The sequence below is a fragment of the Nematolebias whitei genome, chromosome 1, assembly GCF_014905685.2.
Source record: "Nematolebias whitei isolate Nwh7 chromosome 1, NemWhi1, whole genome shotgun sequence".
In the NCBI taxonomy this organism is placed as follows: domain Eukaryota; kingdom Metazoa; phylum Chordata; class Actinopteri; order Cyprinodontiformes; family Rivulidae; genus Nematolebias; species Nematolebias whitei.
Window position 1 is genome coordinate 88,344,068 of NC_056498.1, and position 23,784 is coordinate 88,367,851.

The 23,784-nt window shown below is 39.6% G+C and overlaps 1 protein-coding gene across 2 annotated transcripts; it reads right to left on the reverse strand.

Annotated features, from left to right (window-relative positions):
- Positions 1–1,877: 1,877 nt before the first annotated feature.
- polr1c (RNA polymerase I and III subunit C) lies at positions 1,878–23,243 on the reverse strand. Of its 2 annotated transcripts, none has more exons than XM_037688132.1 (9): positions 23,142–23,243; positions 19,447–19,518; positions 13,267–13,374; positions 11,994–12,126; positions 10,191–10,322; positions 8,939–9,091; positions 7,310–7,459; positions 7,101–7,217; positions 1,878–2,662 (listed from the first exon to the last, which is right to left on the reverse strand). In XM_037688132.1, the coding sequence occupies exons 1-9, from the start codon at positions 23,235–23,237 to the stop codon at positions 2,544–2,546; spliced, it is 1,080 nt and encodes a 359-aa protein (XP_037544060.1). In that variant the 5' UTR covers positions 23,238–23,243; the 3' UTR covers positions 1,878–2,543. The 2 variants fall into 2 exon arrangements, with proteins under 2 accessions (XP_037544060.1, XP_037544068.1); XM_037688140.1 differs by having other exon boundaries at positions 2,591–2,662; positions 7,101–7,215; positions 7,307–7,459.
- Positions 23,244–23,784: the final 541 nt, after the last annotated feature.

Here is a 23,784-nt window from a genome sequence, read left to right on the forward strand (position 1 = left end):
GTTACTAGAACTGCCTTCTTCCAGCTGCGTAATATCACTAAAATTAGAAACATCGTATCTAAAAATGATGCAGAAAAACTGGTCCATGCATTTGTCACGTCTAGACTGGACTATTGCAATGGTTTATTATCTGGATGTCCAAATACGTCTTTAAAACGTTTTCAGTTGATCCAAAATGTTGCTGCCAGAGTCTTAACTGGAGTTAGTGGGAGAGATCATATTTCTCCAGTTTTAGTTTCTCTCCACTGGCTCCCTGTCAAATCCAGAATAGAATTCAAATCTTATTTCTAACCACAAAGCTCTCAACAACCTAGCTCCATCTTATAATCAAGATCTCACTGTTCCATATTTTGTAAGATGGGCAGCTGTGGCTGTCCTCCAGTGCAAGAGTTGGGGGTTCGAATCCACCAGCAGTCACATGCCGAAGTGTCCCTGGGTAAGACTCTGAACCCCTCATTGCCTCCGATATGTGTCCCATCAGTGTATGAATGTGATCTAAAGCACTAGTCTCTTTAGAATGATTTGTTCAATTAGCTTTGCATAGATCTAGTAGTGCTGTATGAATGGGTAAATGAGGGCACAGACTGTAGCGTAGCTTTTGAGTATCTTGATCAAATAGAAAGGTTCTATATAAGTACAGTCCATTTACCATGCATATATTTTCCACAACAGAGCACTTCTCTCTCAGACTGCAGGTTTACTTGCGGTTTGTACAGTTTCCAAAAGCAGAATGGGATGAAGATCTTTCAGTTATCAGGCTCCTCTCATGTGGTACCAACTTCCAGTTTTTGTCTGTGAGGCTGACACACTGTCCAGTTTTATGACTGGGATTAAGACTTTCCTTTATGATAAATCCTATAGTTAGGGTTGGCTTGTCATGCTGCCATAGGCTTAGACTACAAGAGGACAAATTGACCTCATTTCCTTAAATGAACTGTTAAAATTGAATAGTTTTCATAGGCAGCACGGTGGCACAACTGGTAGAGCTGCTGCCTCTCAGTGAGAAAGTTGCTGGTTCAAATCCCGGACCGGGGGCCTTTCTGGGTGGAGTTTGCATGTTCTCTCCGTGCATGTGTGGGTTTTCTCTGGGTACTCTGGTTTCCTCTCACAGACCAAAAACATGCATGTTAGACTGATTGGTAACTCTAAATTGTCCCTAGGTGTGAGAGAGAGAGTGAATGGTTGTTTGTCTATACGTGTCCCTGTGATGGACTGGAGACCTGTCCAGGGTGTACCCCACCCCTCGCACAGTGTCTGCTGGATATGGGCACCCGTGACCCAAAAATGGATGAAGCAGGTAAAAGATAATGGATGAATAGTTTTCATTTGATATTATTTCTATCTTAACATGTGATTCTTGACCTGCCATTGTGTATCTGTTCCTACCAAACCCAGCTGGTCGAACAGATGTCCGCTTGTCCTGAGTCTGGTTCTGCTAAAGGTTTCTTCCTCATGTGGAGGTTTTTCTTTCCACTGTCGCCTTCATGCTTGCTCAAGATGAGAGTTCAGTGATGGAGTTAAATTCAAACAATCTGCTCCTCAGATAAATAATGTCATTAACTTACTTTTTATATATATATGAATGTTTCTGTTCAGTGCCCTGAGATGACTGATTTTGTTGTGACTTATAAATAAACTGAATTGAACTGTTTGCCTTGGGTAGACATTTCACGTGTTCTCTCTATGACGATCCCGTCTACATTGAGGTAGGACACAAGTTATATTGAAAACCACTAGTAGACCATGTAGACCTGTGTAGTCCAACTGAGTTGTGGTGAGACTAGATAACGAGAAAAAACCCAGCTAAAGTGAGTAGAATGGGGGCAACAAAATAACGTGCATGACAAAGAATACAATTTTTCAAGTTAAAGTACGCAAAAATAATCTGTTCTTTAATACAAATAAATAAATAAATGCAAACAGGGTTTGCTTGGTTGCAAGCACTCCAAACACTGAGACTGCACCTGAAAATTTGTCAATTTTCTCACTATTTTGAATCTTCAGCTAGTCTCCAAAAATGGCAACCAGTGACATACTGCCTTTAGATTCTAACAAATTTAGTCCCAAATTATCATTGCGCTTAATAGAAGGTTTGTGTGCATGTGTTGGGATTTTGACAGTAGCTGCATTGGTACCCTTCAAAATTTTCATAGGAAATGTTTATTTGTTTTAATTAAGTACAAAAGTCTTTTTTTATAGGTCAATTAACTTCTAATTATCTAAAACTGAATAGTAACAGAAAAACTGATCAGGGGTGTTAAAGCCACACACCTTAAGGGGCATTTGCTCCACACTGAGAAATGTTTGGTGATTTTCTTGCCAGTGTAACCTCCGGTTCATGTTAAGGTTTTAAGCCAAAATACACACACACATCAAAATGATAATTTTGTTAAATTCTGCATTTTTAAAGAAACTCTGAGGTGAAAGTCAAGTAGAAAAAAAAAATCCATGTTTTGAAACATTTACATGTACATCTTAAAGGCATCTGACCATAACCATTTGATGAGGAGCTCAGATGAACGGATGACTGTTCAGTCATTCGTTCACTCCATGTCAGTAGAGTTCATTTCCCCCAGGAGCGTCTGACACTTGGCCATGAGGACTTGGATGGCCTCTGAGACCAAGACGTCTGGAGGCAGGATGCCGGTCGACTCCACGGTGACTAGAAAAGAAAAACGCATCATTATGCAGAAGATGTGCAGGAAATTCCCACGTGTTCTACTACAAACAGATAATCTGAGGCAGTTGACAGGTCCAACACAGACTTGGTGGCAGGTTTGAGCACAACCGTGTAAAACACTCTGGTTCTCTTTTCTTAAGACCGTGGCAGTACTTTTACGTGCAAACTAGAGATGGACAAAGTCAAGCAAAAATTACTATTTGAAAATTGCTGACTCCAGAAAAAAATGAAATATCCCCACATCAACCAAAGAAAGATTGTCCTATCCACACAACTTGGGGTATTTTTTTTTTATTTAAGAGCATAAAGATAAATCCATAAAAATCTGGCACTACATACGTTACTGTGTCAGATACGTAAAGTGATGGTGACCCCGTCATGCAGAATTGTAAGAGTATAAAGACTGTTTGTTTTTTCTCTTTTTTGCCAGTTCAATAAATCAATGTGAAGGAGTGTATGAACATAGTTGTTAAATGACTACTTCATTTTTTTAATGGGACTGCCATTTCGATAAGCAGCAGCATTTTTAATCTGCCAGCACCTGGTAGTAACACAGTAATACACCAAGTTGTTTCCCAACAACCACAGCGTTATTACAGGTAGCACTCTTAAAACAAGATAACATGATTCCATGTGTTTCTGCCACTGTAGTTTTATTTTGAACACAATCAATCCAAGACGTAGGACCACATGCTGAACTGACCCCACGCTAACAGCCAAGTCATTATCTGGATGTCTCTCAATAAAAAATGGCTTCAGTTGAGCTCATTTACAGTAAATACAAATATTTTGGAATATTGAGTAACACTTTCTTTTACCACTGAATACAAGTTTCAATTACCTTTTTATCTGAATCTTTCTCAGTAACATTCTTGTTAGGATTGTAGTTGAGGTCATTCTTAAATTGCCAACATATTGCCCTGCCCCAAACAAACAAGTGGAAAAACAAGAATAGAGCACACGGCACATTATACGCCCATCGACAAACTATTATACAGCAATCTATAGCAATGGCCTGGACAAAGAAGACCTTATATAACCTTTGACCTACATTTGTGAGCTTGACTTGGAGCTTGAGTGAAGAAAAGAATAAGCAACACGCTGTCTAGTGGAGGTATAAAAGTGTACCACATTGTGGTAAATTATCTCGAGCAGTTAAGAAGTTATGGGTGGGACAAGAGAAAGTATACGGATATATGGACAGAGACTATTACACAATATGTTCGTCTTTCTACGAGCGTAAAAATAATAATAAATAAAATACATAATTAAAACCACCAAAAAATAAATAATTCTACAAGATACACATACACATCTACCCACATTAAATTTAGGTATATTCACACACCAAAGCGTATTACTATAGTACTCAGTTCAAAATGATTGTTGTTTCTTTAATGTAGGACAGAAAAGGATATATGTTATTTCAAACGAGTCTTATCAGCTAAAGCCTGCCTGATGGTTTTTTTTTCCAATTTAAGAAAACAAAGATCCTCTCTTGTGTAAGTGGAGCAACAGATTTCCAGTTTAGCAGTATTAGCCTACTAGCCATGAGTTGTGAACACGATTAAATCCTTTTTAGCAGGAGAGAGAATACAGTGGTGCCAGAATGTTTGTGAAGCCTTTATCATTTTCTATATTTCTGCATAAATATGATTTAAAACATCATCAGATTTTCACACAAGTCCTAAAAGTAGATAAAGAGAACCAAGTTAAACAAATGAGACAAAAATATTATACTTGGTCATTTATTTATTGAGGAAAATTATCCATTATTACATATTTGTGAGTGGTAGAAGTATGTGAACCTGAAGGAGAGATTAGAGAAGGTGGGCCTGTGATCGGAAGGTCGCCGGTTCAACTCCCGGTATTGACAACATCAAAATGTGTGGAAAAGGTGAAGCATCCACACCTGCCTCCACCCTCATTTGCCCCACTCTGGGCCCTTGAGCAAGGCCCTTAACTTCCACCATCTGCACTCCCGGGCACCCTAGATGCAGCTCTCTGCTCCACACAGAGAGCTGTGGTCTGTGGTTGTGTCAGGAAGGACATCTGGTGTAAGAGCTATTGCCAAGTCTTCGTACGACTTAGTTCGCTGTGGCGACCCCTGAAGACGGAGCAGCCAAAAGAAAAAAAAGGGAAAAAGATTATGTGAACCTGTGCTTTCAGTACCTGATGTGACCCCCAGTAATAACTGCAACTAAATGTTTCTGGAAACTGTTGATCAGTCCTGATCACCTTGGAGGAATTTTAGTTCATTCCTCCGTACAGAACAGCTTCAACTCTGGATGTTGCGAGTCCACGAATAACAAACAGTGAAGTAGCGAGGGACTACTGTACTACTACCATGTTTCACAGATCGGATAATGTTCTTCTGCAGGAATGCAGAGTTTTCCTTTCTCCAAACATTAAACTTTTCATTTAAACCAAAAAGTTTTATTTTGGTCTCATCCGTCCACAAAACATTCTTCCAACAGTCTTCTGGCTTGTCCACGTGATCTTTAGCAAACTGCAGACGAGCAACCGTGTTCTTTCTGGACTGTCTTTCTCCTTCAACTCTGCCATGCACACCATTGTTGTTCAGAGTTCTCCTGATGGTGGACTCATGAACATTAACATTAGTCAATGTGAGAGAGGCCTTCAGTTGTATAGAAGTGACCCTGGGGTTCTTTCTGACCTCACCGACTATTCCACGCCTTGATCTTGGAGTGATCTTTGTTGGTCGATCGCTCCTAGAGAGGGTAACAATGGTCTTGAGTTTCCTCCATTTGTACACAATCTGTCTGTCTGTCTGTGGACTGGTGGAGTCCAAACTCTTTACAGATGGTTTTGTAACCTTTTCCATCCTGATGAGCATCAACAACTCTTTTTCTGAGGTCCTCAGAAATCTCCTTTGTTCCTGTCATGATCCACTTCTACAAACATGTTAGATCCTGTTCTTTAAATGAAACAGGGTGAAACTCACACCTGATCATCATCCATTGATTGAAAACACCTGACTCTAATTTCACCTTCAAATAAAAAAATCTGATGATGTTTTAAGTCATATTTATCAAGGTTCAAGGCTCTTTATTTTCATTCACATCATATGTGGTGAATGAGGTGGAATGAAATTATGTACTCAAGGTCCAACTTACACCCAACAATATAAAAAAATATAAAGTATAAAAAGAAACTTTATATAAGGATCTAAGATATATGCTAAACAAATGCTAAACGATTCATGCAGAAATTTAGAAAATTTTAAAGGGTTCAAAAACTTTCAAGCACCACTGTAAGTGGAGGAGGCCGGTTCACAGCTGGGGTGAGAATCAGCACCTCCAAATCTGAGGCCATGGTCCTGAACCGGAAAAGGGTGGATTGTTCTCTTCGGGTCAAGGGTGAGGTTCTTCCACAAGTGGAGGAGTTCAAGTATCTCTGGGTTTTGTTCACGAGTGAGGGAAGAATAAAGTGAGAGACTGACAGACTGATTGGTGCAACATCTCCAGTATTGTGGACTCTGTACCGGTCCGTTGTGGTGAAGAGAGAGCTGAGCTGTAAGACAAAGCTCTCTGTTTACTGGTCAGTCTATGTTCCTACCCTCACCTAGGGCGGCTGTGGCTGAGTGGTTAGAGCAGTCGTCCTCCAATGCAAGAGTTGGGGGTTTGAATCCACCAGCAGTCACATGCTGAAGCGTCCCTGGGCAAGACACTGAACCCCTCATAGCCTCTGATGTGTGTCCCGTTGGTGTATGAATGTGATAAAGCTCTGATTAGTCTCTTTAGAATGAATTGTTCAATCTTTGTAGAGATCTAGTAGAGTGATGTATGAATGGGTAAATGAGGCACAGATTGTAAAGAGCTTTGAGCATCTCGATAAGATAGAAGGCGCTACATAAGTACAGTCCATTCACCTCTGGTCATGAACTCTTGGTAGTGACTGAAAGAATGAGATCGTGGATACAGGTGGTTGAAATGAGTTTCCTCTTCAGCGTAGCTGGACTCTCCTTTAGAGAAGGGTGAGAAGTTCAGTTAACAGGAGAAACTCAGAGTAGAACCGGTGCTCCTCCACATCGAGAGGAGACAGTTGAGGTGGTTCAGGGATCTGGTAAGGATGCTCCCTGGGCGCCTCCCTAGGGAGGTGCTTCAAGCATGTCCGGCTGAAAGGAGACCCCAGGGAAGACCCAGGACACGTTGAAAAGACTATGTCTCTCGGTTGGCCTGGGAACACCTTGGAATCCTCCCAGAAGATCTGGAAGAGGTGGTTGTGGAAAGAGATGTCTGGGCCTCCCTGCTCAAGCTGCTGCCCCAAGACCTGACTTTGGAACAAGCTGAAGATGATGGATGGATGGATGGATGGATGGATGGATGGATGGATGGATGGATGGATGGGTGGATGGATGGATGGATGGGTGTATGGATGGAAGTGCGTATAAACTCACAGATGAAATGGTCTCGTACTCTCCCGATCTTCACCACGTTCTTCAGATCAGTGTGTCGGAGAACTTCTCTGCTGCATGTGTCCAGTCGACTGTTGACCACTTTGGCAACTTTTTTACCTGAGATGGAAAACATTAATCACAAAACATAAATGTACAGATTTACTGAAACTTTGATAAAGCAACAACGCTCCCTGTTGCTTTACTGTTACCGTGTAAGTCTTCCAGGTCTATCACGCCTCGTGAGAAGCAGCGTTTCAGACGCTCTGCCTTCTCCCCCTCCACTGGCTCCAGCAGGGTGATCTCTGGGAGGAGGCGGTAGCTGGCTGTTGCCACTGGAGAGAACTTGGCATGGTCCTTAGCTGAGCACAGAACAGAGCGGTCGCTTCATCGTCTGTTAAACCACACCCAACACAAGCTTGACTCACCTTTACAACTCAAAGTTTATCCAAACACTATGGATGTCTGGGTTGATAAAGTTTCTGTGTCGGAGTATTTACTACTAACAGCACGCAGTGTTTTCTCATAATACTTTGTGCTACAGGATAAAATAAAGCCACAAAGTGTGTGAGCAGAGGTTTGTCTGTAATCACTGCATGTAGATTTACAGCTGAGTAACTCAAGGAGTCAACCCAATTCAAGATGACGGCCACGATTGACTGACCATAAAAACACAAAAACAGCTGATCGAGCAGGATCTTCGTTCACATTTTTGGCATTAACTACTGGAGTCAACTATGCCTGTCTGTTAGCAAAATATCTCATGAACCACTGAATAGATTTTAATAAAACTTTCAGAAAGTAATCATTGGATGTACAACTATCACTAATTAACTTTTGGAGTCAACCTAATTTTTAAAGATTTGCCAAAAATGGCTTTAAGTTCATAATTTTTAAACGTGACAAAACTAAACTAAACTTGTGGTCATTTACATTTTATATGTTAATGACCAGGGCTTAATTTGTAAACTGACTGATGCCGGAACTCTGTTGTCCAACTAAGGACGTATGTATGTACGGACGGACATCCATCCATCATTTTTTATTAAAGTAAACAGGACTGTTTTTTTTACATTTTGATCCTGTTGTTATTTTGACAAATTAGCGCCGTTGTTTTGAAATGTGACGTATAATGTAAATAACACATCAAACATTTCTATCTTTGTATTTTTAATTTATTTTTTACAGTAAGCTTTTTTTATTTATTATGTCTGAAATGTCACAGGAGTTCAGACAGAGCTGATGTGTGCGCGGGCTAGAGCTGTCTGAGACGCTGTGCGTAACGTGCACTGTCCACAGGGCATTGATTTATTGTGTTGAATAAATGATCGTTTCAGTTTCGGGGGTCTGAGAGGAGGAGAGGGTGTTTTTCAGTGCGCAGTTCCGCTGAGTAAGGATAATATTTGGAGAAGAGAAGGTCTGTGCGCAGAATCTCTGCGGATGAAACATCCACTCCACAGACTGGTCCGCCGGGCTGAGGGCAACGTCTCCTCTCGTTGTATTTTTTAATAAATAATCAAAATAAAAATGTGCGATGACTGTGAACTTTTAGGGACGGAGCTGCCGGATCTGAACAAAGAGTTGTCGGAACAGAACGGGTCAAAATGAGAGAATTCCTGGATCTTGTTCCGACAGGATCCGGCTCAAATTAACCACTGCTAATGATAGAAAACAAAATATTCTATAAATGGCTTCTAACAAAATGTGTGAATGTCATCCAGAAATAATGTTGTAAAGTCTGAGCTTCCCTAAAAAGCTTTTTGTTTTACATTTACAAACAGATGACCGATAAGAAAAAACAATCTGTGTGTTCTGAGCTGAGGACCGCCAACACTTCTTACCGATTCCTTTAACGCAGTGCATGACGATGTCCAGCTCCTGTCCAGGTCGGAGCTGCGCTATCAAGATGTCATCGTGCACCGGTGCAATACACGAGTCTGCAAACACATCCGCCTGGTTTCCCAGAGGGATCCACTGTATGTCCCTGGAATAAACTAGCACAAGAAAACAAGAGGCGTGAAACGGACGAACACAAACAGAAAACTTTATTCATACCTGAGTTGACTTGTGAAAACATAAAGGGTTTAGGAAACTGAATCATTGCTTTGCATGACTGTGTTCAGCTTCTGCACCTGCAAGTACCACAGTTTCAGAGTACAGCAGTCCCTCGCTACTTCGCAGCTCGTTTATCGCAGACTCGCTCTATCGCAGTTTTTCAAAATAAGATTGGACATGACACACAATTGGCTGATTGATGGATGAGCCACATGATCGACATGGAATTTTTTATTAAAAATAAATTATTTATAAATTATTTAGCACCTGCTGCACATTAGTGCAGCCCACAGCTGCAGAAAAAGCTTCCTCCTGTCTCAGGGAGTCATTTTTCAATGTTTGTTCAATGAGTCAATGTTGTTTTTTCTCAAAGCAGCAGAAAAACTGGCAAATAAAAAAATATATAAACAGAATAATAACGGGTGAACACTTATATTCATATAATTCAGATTTAATGCATCTATAGCTTTAAATATAAAGTGTAAAATATTAATTCTAACCATCTAATTCTTTATGAAAAGCATCTTTTTCTTTTGGGCAACCATGTTTTAGGTGTATAAAAGTTAGAGTTTGTTTTTATTGATAAACTTAATAATAATTTCCCTTTGGGATTAATAAAGTATTTCTGAAGTTGAATTTGAATCAACTTTCAAATGGTTTCAAGTGAAGTTCTCCAAACATTCTGAAGATCTTCATTTCATCTTCAGACATTGGCTGCTTATTTACTTGACGTTCAGTACAATCCTTGTTCCCAACCCTTTGGTATATCCTGACATGGTGTAACGGAGTAAAGAAAAAATGTAAACCGTTCTTTGATAAGTTTTTCCTTATGTTTGGACGCAAAACAAGCTAGATCATGTGACTTTAGTTAACCTTGAATAATCCACAGGTTAAAGTTACCTGGGTAAATTAAAAAAAGGGTTAAAAAAGGAAATGAAGGGATAAATAAATATGAAAGAATGGCTCCAGTTTTTTCACACAGGGCTGTGTAATGAAAATAATGAACACAATGAAACGTTTCATTTGTTAAATATTTACCCATGTGGTTCAGGTAGAGCTCTCGTGGGTCAGAGGAGTCTTTGCTGGCACTGGGGTTCCTGCGGCATTTAATCTTCAGCTGGAGCTGAATGGTGTCTATTTCAGAAGCCTCCTCCTCTGCAGACTCTTCAGCTGGAGTTGATCAAAGCACACAACAGATGTTTTATATTATTTTAGAGAACAAGGTGAACGCAGCTTGGCTGTCTTTTTGTCAGCTGTACGAGCTCAGCTCAACCTAAAGCCTGCACCTCCCCGAGCTGACCGCTGCTGACCAAGGCGTTCGCGAGGCAGCGTCCAAAATGTCATGAGACATTTGAGGGTTCGTAACTTCGTGTGTGAGGCACAAGGCCTTGATCCAGCAATACTGCCATTAAATATTGTGAATCAATGTTTTTTCTAAAAACAGAGTAATTGCGGACATTTCAAACCGTTCTCAGTTTAGTTGCTGTGAGTTCACTATGGCAACATTTGAAACTAAACTGTCACATCCAGAATATAATTTAAAATCTTACTTCTAACCTACAAAGCTCTCAACAACCTGGCTCCATCTTATATTACAGATCTTATTGTTTAATATTTTCCTAACAGAGCACTTCGCTCTCAGTCTGCAGGTTTACTTGTGGTTCCTAAAATTTACAAAAACAGAATGGGAGGCAGATCTTTCAGTTATCAGGCTCCTCTCTTGTGGAACCAACTTCCAATCTCTGTCCGTGAGGCTGACACATTATCCAGTTTTAAAACTAGGCTTAAGACTTTCCTTTTTGCTAAATCCTATAGTTAGGGTCGGCTTTGGTTTCCTGAGCTGTCCCTTAGTTATGCTGCTATAGGCTTAGACTGCTGGAGGACAAACTGACCACAATTTTCACTCTGCTACTGTCTTTACTTACTCTGCTCAACCTGTTTTGTATTTGTAATTATTTTTTCTATCCTTAACATTTGTTTTTTTGTCTTTCAGATACACCTGGACCTATACCTGGACCTACCATTCTGTGTTTGTCTGTCTCTCCTTCCTGTTCTCTCAACCAGCCGGTCAAAGCAGATGGCCGCTTGTCCTGAGCCTGGTTCTTCTGGAGGTTTCTTCCTTTTAAAAGGGAGTTTTTCCTTCCCACTGTTGCCACTGTGCTTGCTCAGGATGGGAGACTGTAACGAAGCCAAGATTCAACTTGTCTGCTGGATTCCTTAGATAGAGAACTTTACTAATTGGCTTTTATGTGAATGTTCCTGTAAAGTGCCCTGAGACAACTTTGTTGTGATTTGGCGCTTTATAAATAAATTGAATTGACTGACTGGAGACAAAGTGAATAATTAACTATCAAATTAAGACGCTGTGGCTAAACTGCAACAAAAATATTTGCACCATTCACTGGAATGTTACTCATATGTGACTATTTGCTGCTAGACATACACAAAGGTGTCAGTAGTGACTGTTTAAGAGGAAATGTGTATATTTTCTGCAATTTTGTGTCTTTAACTAGTCTCCCCTAAAATATTGATGAAATTTAAACACAAATTTAGCTCATTTTACTTTAACAGCTTTATTTTTTTGTTTCTCATTGTAACGTGAGATCTCCTCTTCTTTTCTTTATTTATCTGAAATGCTTCTTGAGCGAAACTAAACAGAATAAACCTTTAGACTTATGGAAGTATTCAAGTTCAGGGCAACATTTAACTCATTCCTTCTGTTGAAATTCCTGTAATGTGCATTTAACTACAAAAACCCAAATGATATCGAGTGAACGAGCAAAGAATCTTGGCTCTGCGGTTACGTGGCACCTGAGGGAGTGAACAAGTGAGTCAGTGTACCAGCGTTCTTGAACTCGAACAGACGAGGGTCAGCTTTGATGGGGATCAGGCCTAATCGGTGGGCCAGGACTTCATCTTGGACAATAGATGTGTTGTTATAGATGAATACTTTCTCTATAGCCATGGTGGGCACCTGCAAGCAAAAAGAAAAAACTCTAAAAAGCAAAATCACAAAAACATCATAATAAAGAACACAAAGTGGGGCATTTATTTAGTTTGACATCAGCTCATGTGTTATAAAACACTCTGGGCAGAAGAGACAAATTGTTGAACTTGTAAAGGAAATAAACTGAAGATATGTAAAAGATTAAAAGTCTGTTAAAGTGACGGCTTTAGGATGTTGACACGCTGGCAGTTTTTACATTTACACCACTGGACAGTAAATTAAAGAGTTACATGCACATTACTGTGCAAAAGTCTTGACCCAGCCCTAATTTATTTCACTTATAATGAGTTAGACTATATCTCAAAGTTTTAAGGCGATTATAACCAATAATTGTTTAGGCTAACCAAGAGCCAAAAAACACAGGTGGTGTACGATACACACCAGATGTTTGTTTCTATTACCCTATTTTACAGTTTACTTCATACTGATGTGCATTTTAAAGTAATTACAGCACGATCGGCATGGAATTTTTATTTAAAATAAATAAAATTATTTAGCACCTGCTGCACCTGTATGCAGTCCACAGCTGCAGGAGAAACTTCCTCCTGCAGCTTCTCCTTCCTCTGTTGATCTCAGTTCTACTGCAGAGAAATGGGCGTGGCCAAGAGCCCAGAGTGCAGCCGGAGGCAGAGAGCTGAAATCATGACATGCTGTGCTCTTTTAGAGCGCTTAGAAACATTGTTTAAAATATTGCAAGAGTGTAGGAAGGGTTTAAGGGGCGGGGTACACCCTGGACAGGTCACAAGTCCATCACCTAGGGACCATTTAGAGTTACCAATCAGCCTAACATTATATACAGTATATATATATATATATATATATATATATATATATATATATATATATATATAAATACTAAAATAAACTACTACTTGTACTACTATCCTTACTTCGCAGTTTTTCACTTTTTGCAGGACTTCAGGGTACGGATCCCCGCGCGATAAACAAGGGACTACTGTAACTTAAAATCTTACTCTGCAACGTGCTGAACCTCATTCACACTTATTGCTGTCAGACAAAAAGAGAAATGGGATGTGGAAAAGAGCTAGTACGTTATAATATGAAACCAAACACACAAAAATGTGCAGTTCTGAATAGAAATGTGACCTCTGCTAGTAATATCCTTCTGAAGGCGTTGGCGATGGCAGCATCAATCCCCACCATGTCGAACTCCATACTGTTTTCATCCAGATGCACCACATCAATTCTGAAATTCTGAAAACAAGCAGAAGAGGAAATACAAGTAATAAATCCAGTTTGAACATTTTGATTAAAATTATGTGGCTCAGAACAGAATGTTTTACACCATTAATGTTAATATTAATCTTAAGGTTCGTGTTCACCCAGACTGGGTGCTTCTGTACATCAAACCAAGTTTCTCAGTAAGATTGATGTCTGGACTTAGAGTGGACCGTTCCAGGACATTTAATCGTTGTTTGTCCTTAAATGACTGGTGTGTTGCTTCAGCTGTGTGTTTTAGGTCATTGTCCAACTGGAAGGGGAACCTCCATCCTGGTCTCAAATCTCTGGAAATCAACTCCAACTCAGACTGGTTTTCCAGTCCCCATAGATCAGGCCAGGAGTATTCAACTAAAACTCACTGAGGTCCACTTACTAAAATGTCCTCCTAGTAAAAGGTCCAAACAAACGTCCAACATTTGACTTTTATGGACTTGTCTACCCGTATTCACATTTTCACTGTTAAACTGCACAACTAACTCTTTTACCATATTTAAAAGTAGTCCCAGACAAATAAATGTAGAGCCTTTATTTCACATTAAAACAGAAAGCTCAGAGTAAAATACATCTTAAATGTGCAAACAGAGCCTAATAAGCCTTTTTCTCTTAAACTGAACCGGTCCAAGCCTAACGAACTGAAGACTTACACTTAAAGTAAAAAAGTTAACATCTTTAGAAAACAATTTAAAAAGTGGCTCTTTTAGTATAAAAAGTGTAAACGGAGCAAGTAAAGATTTTTCTTTTTTTTTTTCTTAAAGAGGCACCAACCTATAAAAATGTAAGTTTTCAAGTAAAACACGTCGTCATCTTCAGAAAGCAATAACTAAAAATGTCTCTTTTAGGAAAAAACTGAAAACAGAACATTTAACACCTTTTCTCTTTTGATTATTATTTATTTGACTTTTCTTAATGAGAGACATGGACATGGGATTGTCCTGCCACTAAATTAAACCTTGGATGGAGTCGGAGCCGTTCTCATGTAGGAAGCTGAGCATCATCAGTAACATCTGTAGACTCATCGATGACTCTGAACAGCTGCATGCAGCTGTGCCAGCACATCTGCCAATATTTCTGATGTTCTGCTTGATGTTGAAGCTGACATCAGGATTTGTTTGATTGTTTCACACATCTTGTCTTTTAGTTTTCCTTCAAATGTCTCAGCAACAACATTTAAGCACTCCTTCACGACTGTCCCGTCACTAATTTATTTATGTTGCCCCAAAATCCACGATACCTTGAGTGAACATTGAGCCGCTGCTGGGCTGTAAAGTATTTGTGATGAGGAGAGTGGATCTGTCATACTGGGCTTCCAGTTCGGTTAATTTACTGCTCTCTGCTCGACTCCAGCAGGTAACGTTGCTCAAAAGAGATGAAGAGCGCTTCACGTTGCCACTTTAAATTAATGCGACCGTTTCAGAGCAAATGAGGCAAACAGGTTTTGAACTGCCTGCTGGAAGAATGAACATTAATTTCTCTGTCCATTCATCTTCCAAACAGTTTTCAGCAGCAACTTTTCTTAAGGAGCACAACGTGCTGTCTCTTCCTCTCTGTTCCTTCTCAACTCTTCTCTGGTGAGAGCTCACGGCACCGTGCAGGGAAAACTAAAGATTTGATTGGCTCATTAACCGAGTGACGCTATAACTGCAACACCTGAAGTAGAGTGAACCTCCAGAACACACCTCCTGTGTCTCTGCTTGGCACCTAAGCTGTCTATCTCTGGAAAAATGCTCCATGAAAATCTATTTTCCTGAATTTATCAGATTGGTCACAGGTCCGGACAGAACCATCGCTCAGTCCAGATCCAGACTAAGATCCATCTATTAGTGACCTCTGCCATAGATGAAAAACATCCCACAGCATTATGCTACCACCACCATGCTTTACTGTGGTGTTCTCAGCATAATGGGTTTGACATGCTGTTGTCCTCGATGGATGAAATGTTTAATTTTGGTCACATCTGATCACAGCACTTGCATGTTTGAGGAGTGCCCAGTATGTTTTATGTCAAATTCCAAAGGGCCATTTTTAAATTTTATTTTATTATTATGCAATGTACTCTCCGCTGACCCTCTGCCATAAAGTCCAGCTGGGTCAGGGTCAACACTGGCCTCTTGGCTGCTTCTTCTCCCTCCTTGTCCGGTTTCAACACAAACACAAAGCACTTATAAAAAGCCGTTTTTATTTTTACTACATGAGATTCAGTAAAAAAAAAAAATTTCTCTTTAAGAAAATTACATCTTTAAATCTACTACTTCTTATTGTAATAAAATACTTTTTTTCAGTAACATGAGCCAAAGTCTGATGTGACTGGCATCATAAAATATTTAATCACAACTGTGTGGGTTCAATATTTAGGGTGTTTTACTGGTAGGCTCAAAAATCTGATGTTCTTTGTGGCTTATACAAACCGGATTACAAAAAAGTTGGGACACTAAACAAATTGTGAATAAAAACTGAATGCAATGATGTGGAGATGCAAATGTCAATATTTTATTCGTAATATAACATAGATGACAGATCAAAAGTTTAATCTGAGTAAATGTAACATTTTAAAGGAAAAATATGTTGATTCAAAATTTCACAGTGTCAACAAATCCCAAAAAAGTTGGGACAAGTAGCAATAAGTGGCTGGAAAAAGGAAATTGAGCATATAACAAACAGCTGGAAGACCAATTAAAACTAATTAGGTCAATTGACAACATGATGGGGTATAAAAAGAGCTTCTCAGAGTGTCAGTGTCTCTCAAAAGCCAAGACGGTAAGAGGATCACCAATTCCACCATTGTTGCACAGAAAGATAGTGCAGCAATACCAGAATGGTGTTACCCAGCGTAAAATAGCAAAGACTTTTAAGTTATCATCATCAACCATGCATAACATCATCAAAAGATTCAGAGAATCTGGAACAATCGCTGTGCGTAAGGGTCAAGGCTGTAAAACTCTACTGGATGCTCGTGATCTCCGGGCCCTTAAATGTCACTGCACCTCAAACAGAATGCCACTGTCAAGGAAATAACAGAATGGGCTCAGGAATACTTCCAGAAAGCATTGTCAGTGAACACAATCCACCGTGGCATCCGCCGTTGCCAGCTGAAACTCTACAGTGCAAAGAGGAAGCCATTTCTAAGCAAGCTCCACAAGCTCAGACGTTTGCACTGGGCCAGGGGTCATTTAAAATGGAGCGTGGCAAAATGGAAGACTGTTCTGTGGTCAGATGAGTCACGATTTGAAGTTCTTTATGGAACACTGGGACGCCATGTCATCCGGACCAGAGAGGACAAGGATAGCCCAAGTTGTTATCAACGCTCCGTTCAGAAGCCTGCATCACTGATGGTATGGGGTTGCATGAGCGCTTGTGGCATGGGCAGCTTGCATGTCTGGAAAGGTACCATTAATGCAGAGAACTATGTTCAGGTTCTAGAACAACATATGCTCCCATCTAGACGTCATCTCTTTCAGGGAAGACCCTGCATTTTTCAACACGATAATGCCAGACCACATTCTGCAGCAATCACAACATCATGGCTACGTAGGAGAAGGATCCTGGTACTGAAATGGCCAGCCTGCAGTCCAGATCTTTCACCTATAGAGAACATTTGGCGCATCATAAAGCGGAAGGTGTGACAAAGTAGGCCCAAGACGATTGAACAGTTAGAGGCCTGTATTAGACATGAATGGGAGAGCATTCCTATTTCTAAACTTGAGAAACTGGTCTCCTCTGTCCCCAGACGTCTGTTGAGTGTTGTAAGAAGAAGGGGGGATGCCACACAGTGGTAGAAATGGACTTGTCCCAACTTTTTGGGGATTTGTTGACGCCATGAAATTTGGAAACAACAGATTTTTCCCTTAAAATGATACATTCTCTCAGTTTAAACTTTTGATCTGTGATTTGTGTTCTATTCTGAATAAAATATTAGATGTTGGCACCTCCACATCATTGCATTCAGTTTTTATTCACAATTTGTTTAGTGTCCCAACTTTTTTGGAATCCGGTTTGTACATATTTCCCATGTTAGTTCAAGAAGAAACAATTGCAACATGTTTCCTAACAGATTGTCAAGTTCTGTGTCTGTGACTGGTATAATGACGTAAAAACTGTCACACATAAAAATAAAAAATGTATTCCTGCAGCTATTAGAAAAGTTGTTGCAGAAGGTGGCTGCAACACTGGATTTTGTTGCACTGGATTTTGTTGCACTGGATTTTGAGGCACGTCAGAAATCTGACTTTTTAAACTCAAAAGTTCTGACTTTAGAGTTCAAATAAAATGCAAACTCTTGTTTAAACAAATACAATTGACTTTCAACCTTTTCTTTTACTAAACTCTTTCGTGCTGCTGTTCGGCATATTGTTTTTATGCTATTAGTGCTTAGCGTATTTTTAGTTAATGTTCATATCTTAGATCTTATTACTGTTTTTCTTTTACATTTTATTGTTGGATGTAACTGGGACCCTGTGTACATAATTTTGTTCCACCACATGTACCACATGTGGTGCGAATGACAAATAAAGAAACTCTGACTCAAGCGCTGTCCCCTTTGCAATGTAGAAAGAACTCCTAACAATGGCTTGTCCTTTGTTTAAAAAAAAAAAAAGTATTTTCTAAAACTACTAATGTAGTATGACATATGCGTATATATTCATACATTTTGCGAGTTCTTCATTTTTCTGACTGTGTAAATGCGTGCATTGAGTTTAACAGGAATGTAACGAGAGACGTTATTTACCTTTGACCCATCAAAATGAATGCGGTCATTTATTTGCAGAATCAAAGTTTAACATCACACATTTACATTAATTTGGCAGAATATGAAAACAATAACAATGGCAAGTTTCACAGAAAGTTGGAACAATACGGAGATTGTCCTCACTTCTCAGCAGAACAACAGACATCAATCACACGGCGGTGATTGAGAACTTTGCTTCAGATATTTCTAAAATATCTGTAATGATTTTAGGAGAAAGGAGAGTTTAAGATGGAAAATGGAGATTTATCTTACAGAGAGATGTGTGAGGGAATTAATCTGTTTGACTAGAAACGTGCACGCTCCTTCAGTTCTCAGCTTGTTCACGGTACGCTTGGTCGAAGCAGAACTTTTACCTTGCAGATGATAATCAGTGTCGGTGCGGAGTTCCTTTCTGACTCTTTCAGCGTCTCCGTGAGGACAGCCAAACCCTTAGAGAGTCGTGCGAGGTTATCCAAACAGAAGTTATAATTCCCAAAATCGTCACTGCTTCCTGGAATCAAGAAACATTCTGGACGCCTGCGTTAGCATCCAAGAACTCTGAACTCTTTAACTCTCTTCAGAGAGTTAAAGTCTGGAACTCTTCTCCAGGAAAAACTTTCAAGCTCTGAAAACTCCCATGTTGAACTCAATCTGAGCGCCGCTTAGACTGGGAAGTTGCCACATTTAAATGGGTCGACTTCCGGGTCATTTGAGAGCTTTTTGATTGGTCGATGGACCAGAAAGAGGTGTGGTTTGTGATGTAAGGTGTTATGAAAAGTCAAGGGCAGAGGATGAGATTGTTTAAAAACAGACAGAAAGATTATTGGAGAAAACGAGACTTCGTGGAGCCTCTACTCTGATTATCTTCTGTGAAAGTTAAACATGACATTTCTTCTCGGTAAACATTTTAGTTGACCGAAGTTCGACCTTTAACATACTTACAAATTTGCTCATTGAAGACAGAAAAATCAAGAAATGCATATTAACCTGATTTCTTCTTTGAATGAGGAATAAAAATCATTACTTACTGTTTATGTAAAATAAAAATGAGTAGTTCTCTTCAACCTGTAAACATTGAGTGAACTAACACAATTTGATTATCAAACATTTGTAAAATAGTAATGATCATAAAGAATTGTCTTTTCTACTTGATTAATTCAAGAAAGAAAGTCTCCAGATGGCTCAAACTGTATTTCTGGATGCAGATCAATGAAATAACAGTCTCTGTCCATCTGGTCAGTTTTGACATAGGCCTAGTCCACTACACTAACACAAAAACTAAACACTGCAAAATGGTAGTACAAAAGAGACTAACGTCTCACCTTTTGAAATCTCTTCATGTCCCATGAGTCATCAAAGACTGGGTAATTTCCAGGAAAGTCTGTTGTATGAACCTGAAAGATAAATTATTGTTATTATCATTTTTGTTAGTACTGTAGATTAATTTCTTCATGTTTTTTTTTGGTTTTTCTTTTTCATTCTTTATACTACTCAAAGATGAGATTGTCCTGTTGAAGTTTTTATTGTGGGTTGTTCCCAGTCTGCAACAATCAGGATCATGGTGCTATCTGCAACCAGCAGGTTTGTCAGCAGCTGAAATTCACAGATGAATGTGGGGAGAGATGGCTGTCCAAGTCCGATCCAACAAAACAAACAAAACTCAAGTATTTCAAACTGCTAAAAATGTTGAAGCTATGGTAGGTCAGTGTTTTGCAGTTTGGTGTGTACTAACCTACATTAGTCATAAACCACTCTGTGTTCTCTGGTGGAGAAGCAATGGTGATCGTATACCAAACTTTGTTACTACAGTCATTGCATTAATATTTAAAGTCTTAAGTATTTTAGTCATGTATGATGCAAAACATCTCACAGCAGCTAACAGTGAAATTCTCCTCTGTAAAGAAAATATAACTCTGTAACTGGATTTTGGACTTGATGTCAGAAAAACAAGTGTGTGCAGGCAGTAAGACTATCATATTTAGCATATGAGTCCCTCAAGGATGTGTGCTCAGCCTCAGTCCATTGCACTTCACTCTGCTACACACGACTGTTTTACTAGTCAGCACAAACCATCTCATTCCATGTGCTGATAATACAAGAGAACCATGGGAAACGCTACCACTGACAATCAGAACATCTAACAGAGCTGAGATGGAACAGTAAGTGAGGTGTTGTGGAATCAACAAACTGTCTCCTTATATCAATAAAATTAGAGAACTAATTGTGGATTTTAAAAGAAAGGCTGATCACAGGCTGATCACAACCCCTGCACATTAATAGGTAAGAAGGCCAACCACAGAAAACTTTTGCCTGTCAATATCATTGGAGATCTACGATGGACTTTAAACACTACACACCTGGCCAAGAAAGTTCTGAAGAGGACACTTTCTTATGAGACAAAGGAGTCCCTTCCATCCTCTCCACTTTATAGCAAGGCACAGCTGAGACCATCCTGACCAGCTGCATACGTTCTTGGTACAGAAACTGCTGTGTGTCATTGAGGCCTCACACTGAGCATCCTGTGCTCCAGCATCAACATGTGGCTTGGAGGCTGCACAGCTGCAGAAAGAAAAGCTTTGCAGAGAGAGGTGAAGGCTGCACAGAAGTCTGTTGGAGTCAGTCTCTCCACCATCACAGACATCTACACCTCCAGATGCAGAACGAGGGCCACCTGCATCATGAAGGACCCCACTCATCCAGCACACACTTTTTGCCCTGCTCCCCTCAGGAAGGAGGTTGCAGAGCATTAAGTGTAGAACCACTAGACTGAGGAACAGCTTCTACCCTGAGGCTGTTAGACTCATGAATCTCTAACCAGAATAATCACTGTGAAAAATCACATCATGGTGCTGCTGATCTGTTTCATGTTGCTGCTGATCTGTTTCATGTTGCTGCTGATCTGTTTCATGTTGCTGTGTTCATTCATATCCATCTGCTCACGATAGACTCATGTTCGGGCTGCTGTTGTTATGCCGTATTGTTTTACATTATTAGTGTTTAGCATATATACGGGGGCAGCTGTGGCTGAGTGGTTAGAGCAGTCGTCCTCCAATATGAGAGTTGGGGGTTCGAATCCACCAGCAGTCACATGCTGAAGTGTCACTGGGCAAGACACTGAACCCCTCATTGCCTCTGATGTGTGTCCCATCAGTGGATGAATGTGATAAAGCTCTGATTAGTCTCTTTAGAATGATTTGTTCAATTATCTTTGTAGAGATCTAGTAGAGTGCTGTATGAATGGGTAAATGAGGCAAAGATTGTTGTAAAGAGCTTTGAGTATCTTGATAAGATAGAAAGGTGCTATATAAGTACAGTCCATTTACCATTTATCTTAAATCTTTTAGCGAATCGGTTGACATTTGTTTAGCATATATCTTTTTGTATATCTTAGATCCTTATTTACTGGGGTTTTTTATACTTTTGAGTGTAACTGGGACCCTGTGTACACTACATAACTTTGTTGCACCTCATGTACCACGTGATGGAAATGACAATAAAGCTGACTTGAACTTGAACTCTCCCCAGAGTCCATGTTTACAGATTCAATAAAAGATGCTCCTCACCATGCACACAAGATACATTCTGCTCTATGTTCCATCATATCAACATATGTTAAGAACTAGAAACAGGGATGTAATATGGGATTTGAAGCAAAAACAGGAAGCATGTCCCTTCATGACAGGTTGTAGTAAAAGATTAAATTCATGTAAACAATACCAACGAAAAACCACTTTTGATAGTTTTTCAGGTGATGACGATACAATGATTTTTTTTCAATATTGAATTATTAATATTTTCAAATTCATTATATCAAAAGTTTCAAAATAACAGTTTGTTCACATTTGATGATTTATCACCTGACCTGGCAATAAACAAGTTTTGTTTACGAACGTGTTGGTTTGAAAACTTGATTTTTATTGGTCTGGAGTGACATTATTGGAAACTAGTTGCCATCTGCATATTAGTCCTATACTGTACAGGGGAAACCATAAGCGTCACAGTGATGCCAAACATTATAAGAAGGGATTTCCTTGCGGAACATAAGGTTGACAGTTACACGGACATATGATAATCAGATGAGCAGATCAGTAATCATATGAATGTGTACAATCAATGTTTTTGGTACAGATAGAACCCTTAAGGCCTCGGTGACTCCTTTAGCTCGCTCCACTTCACTGTAGTCGATGTGCAAAATGCCCCCCGTCATTCCCTGCTCTCAAAAATGAACTCTCCTTGTTCAAAACAAGTCTGAATAAGATTCATAACACAAACACAGTAAAATTGTACGAGTTAATGGAAGAGTTTCAGATAATAACCCCCTAACATTTTTTTTGTTTTGTTTGTTTTATTTATTTTATTTCATATTCTGATCAACCTCTGTTACCCAAATTATATGAATACAATAGTAGATGTGTATATTTCTGTATGTTTGTTATAGAATTGTTGTTGTGAAGAAGTCATTTTTGTTAATGTTTTCAATATTCAATTTAAAAAAAACTCCACTTCACTGTAGTTTAATTTTGTCCCACTGCATCTTCCGTACAAAGATAACATGCAGCTCGTCAGGATACTCTCATTTAAGTGTAAAATGTAGTAAGGTAGAAGAAGGGGGGAGTATATTCAGTCTCCTGATGTAGTGCGTCCTCTGCTAGGTTAGTAAGATCCTGAGTGATGCAAACCCTCAAACATTGCGCAGCTGTCCCTCTCCACAGGTGAGCCACTGCGATGTGGAGGACGGTGGTAGGAATTTTGACTGAAGTTTACAATCATCTCCTGTTGTCCCTCACTAACTGCCCCGCACCTTCTAAGGTGTTTCATCCTTTTTGGTGAGAAACCCACTGGACAACAAGAATGGGGCCAGCTAATAAAAAGCAGCAGCCTAAGTATCCTGATGCATGCTCAATAATCCATCCAGCCTAAGCTAGGAAGAGGAGAGCCCCAGCGTAGTTCTTTAGTTTAACATTAAACAGCATTAAATGTTGCTTTCATTACGATTATTGTTCCGACACAAACTTACATTTTTCACTCCAAATTCCCCCAATATTACCCGATTCCGAATCTCCTCCACGTTATCTAAGGTGGCAGCCATTTTTACTCCGTGAACGGAACGCATAGAAATAAAACGCATAGACTCCGTATCACTGCGCGTCAACGAAAGAGGGCGACTACAAGCTAGAGGCACAAACCTTTCTAAGTCCTAATTAGTTCTTTAGAAATTAACATGCACATATAATTAAAACAAGAGGCTGTCATTGTGTTTAATAATGTCTAACCATTTACATATTAACTGAACTATAAACAAATCAATAGGAATTGTCAACGCAGCATCTATAATATTTATGTCTATGTGCTACTTCCTGGCAGATGGTAGCTTCAAATTGCAGCTTACTGCCATCTACTGGTCAGGAGGTGCAATGGCAGCTAGAACTTGCATGAAAAGTTCTGTTTACTGTAAGAAAAACGTAGCATTCATAATTATTGCTTTTATCGTACAGGCGTGGAAAGGCACGTGAATCTGCTGCCCACAAGTCCAACAAACGCCAGCTTTCTTCTCTAAAACACAATCATTGAGATTTACTTTTGTAATAATCTGAACTGACAAACCACCTACATTTTAATACATACAGGTATACTGTAGAGGAAGAGAGAAAATAACCAAA

Bases quoted from the DNA above. Each gene is read 5' to 3' on its own strand.
- polr1c (XM_037688132.1), bottom strand. From the start codon at position 23,237: ATGCGTTCCGTTCACGGAGTAAAAATGGCTGCCACCTTAGATAACGTG. The intron at 10,323-11,993 runs GTACACTGACTC...GATCAACTCCAG, and splicing joins GTTCGAGTTCAAGAACGCTG to CTGAAGAGTCTGCAGAGGAG. The intron at 7,218-7,309 runs GTAACAGTAAAG...TTTCCATCTCAG, and splicing joins AGACCTGGAAGACTTACACG to GTAAAAAAGTTGCCAAAGTG.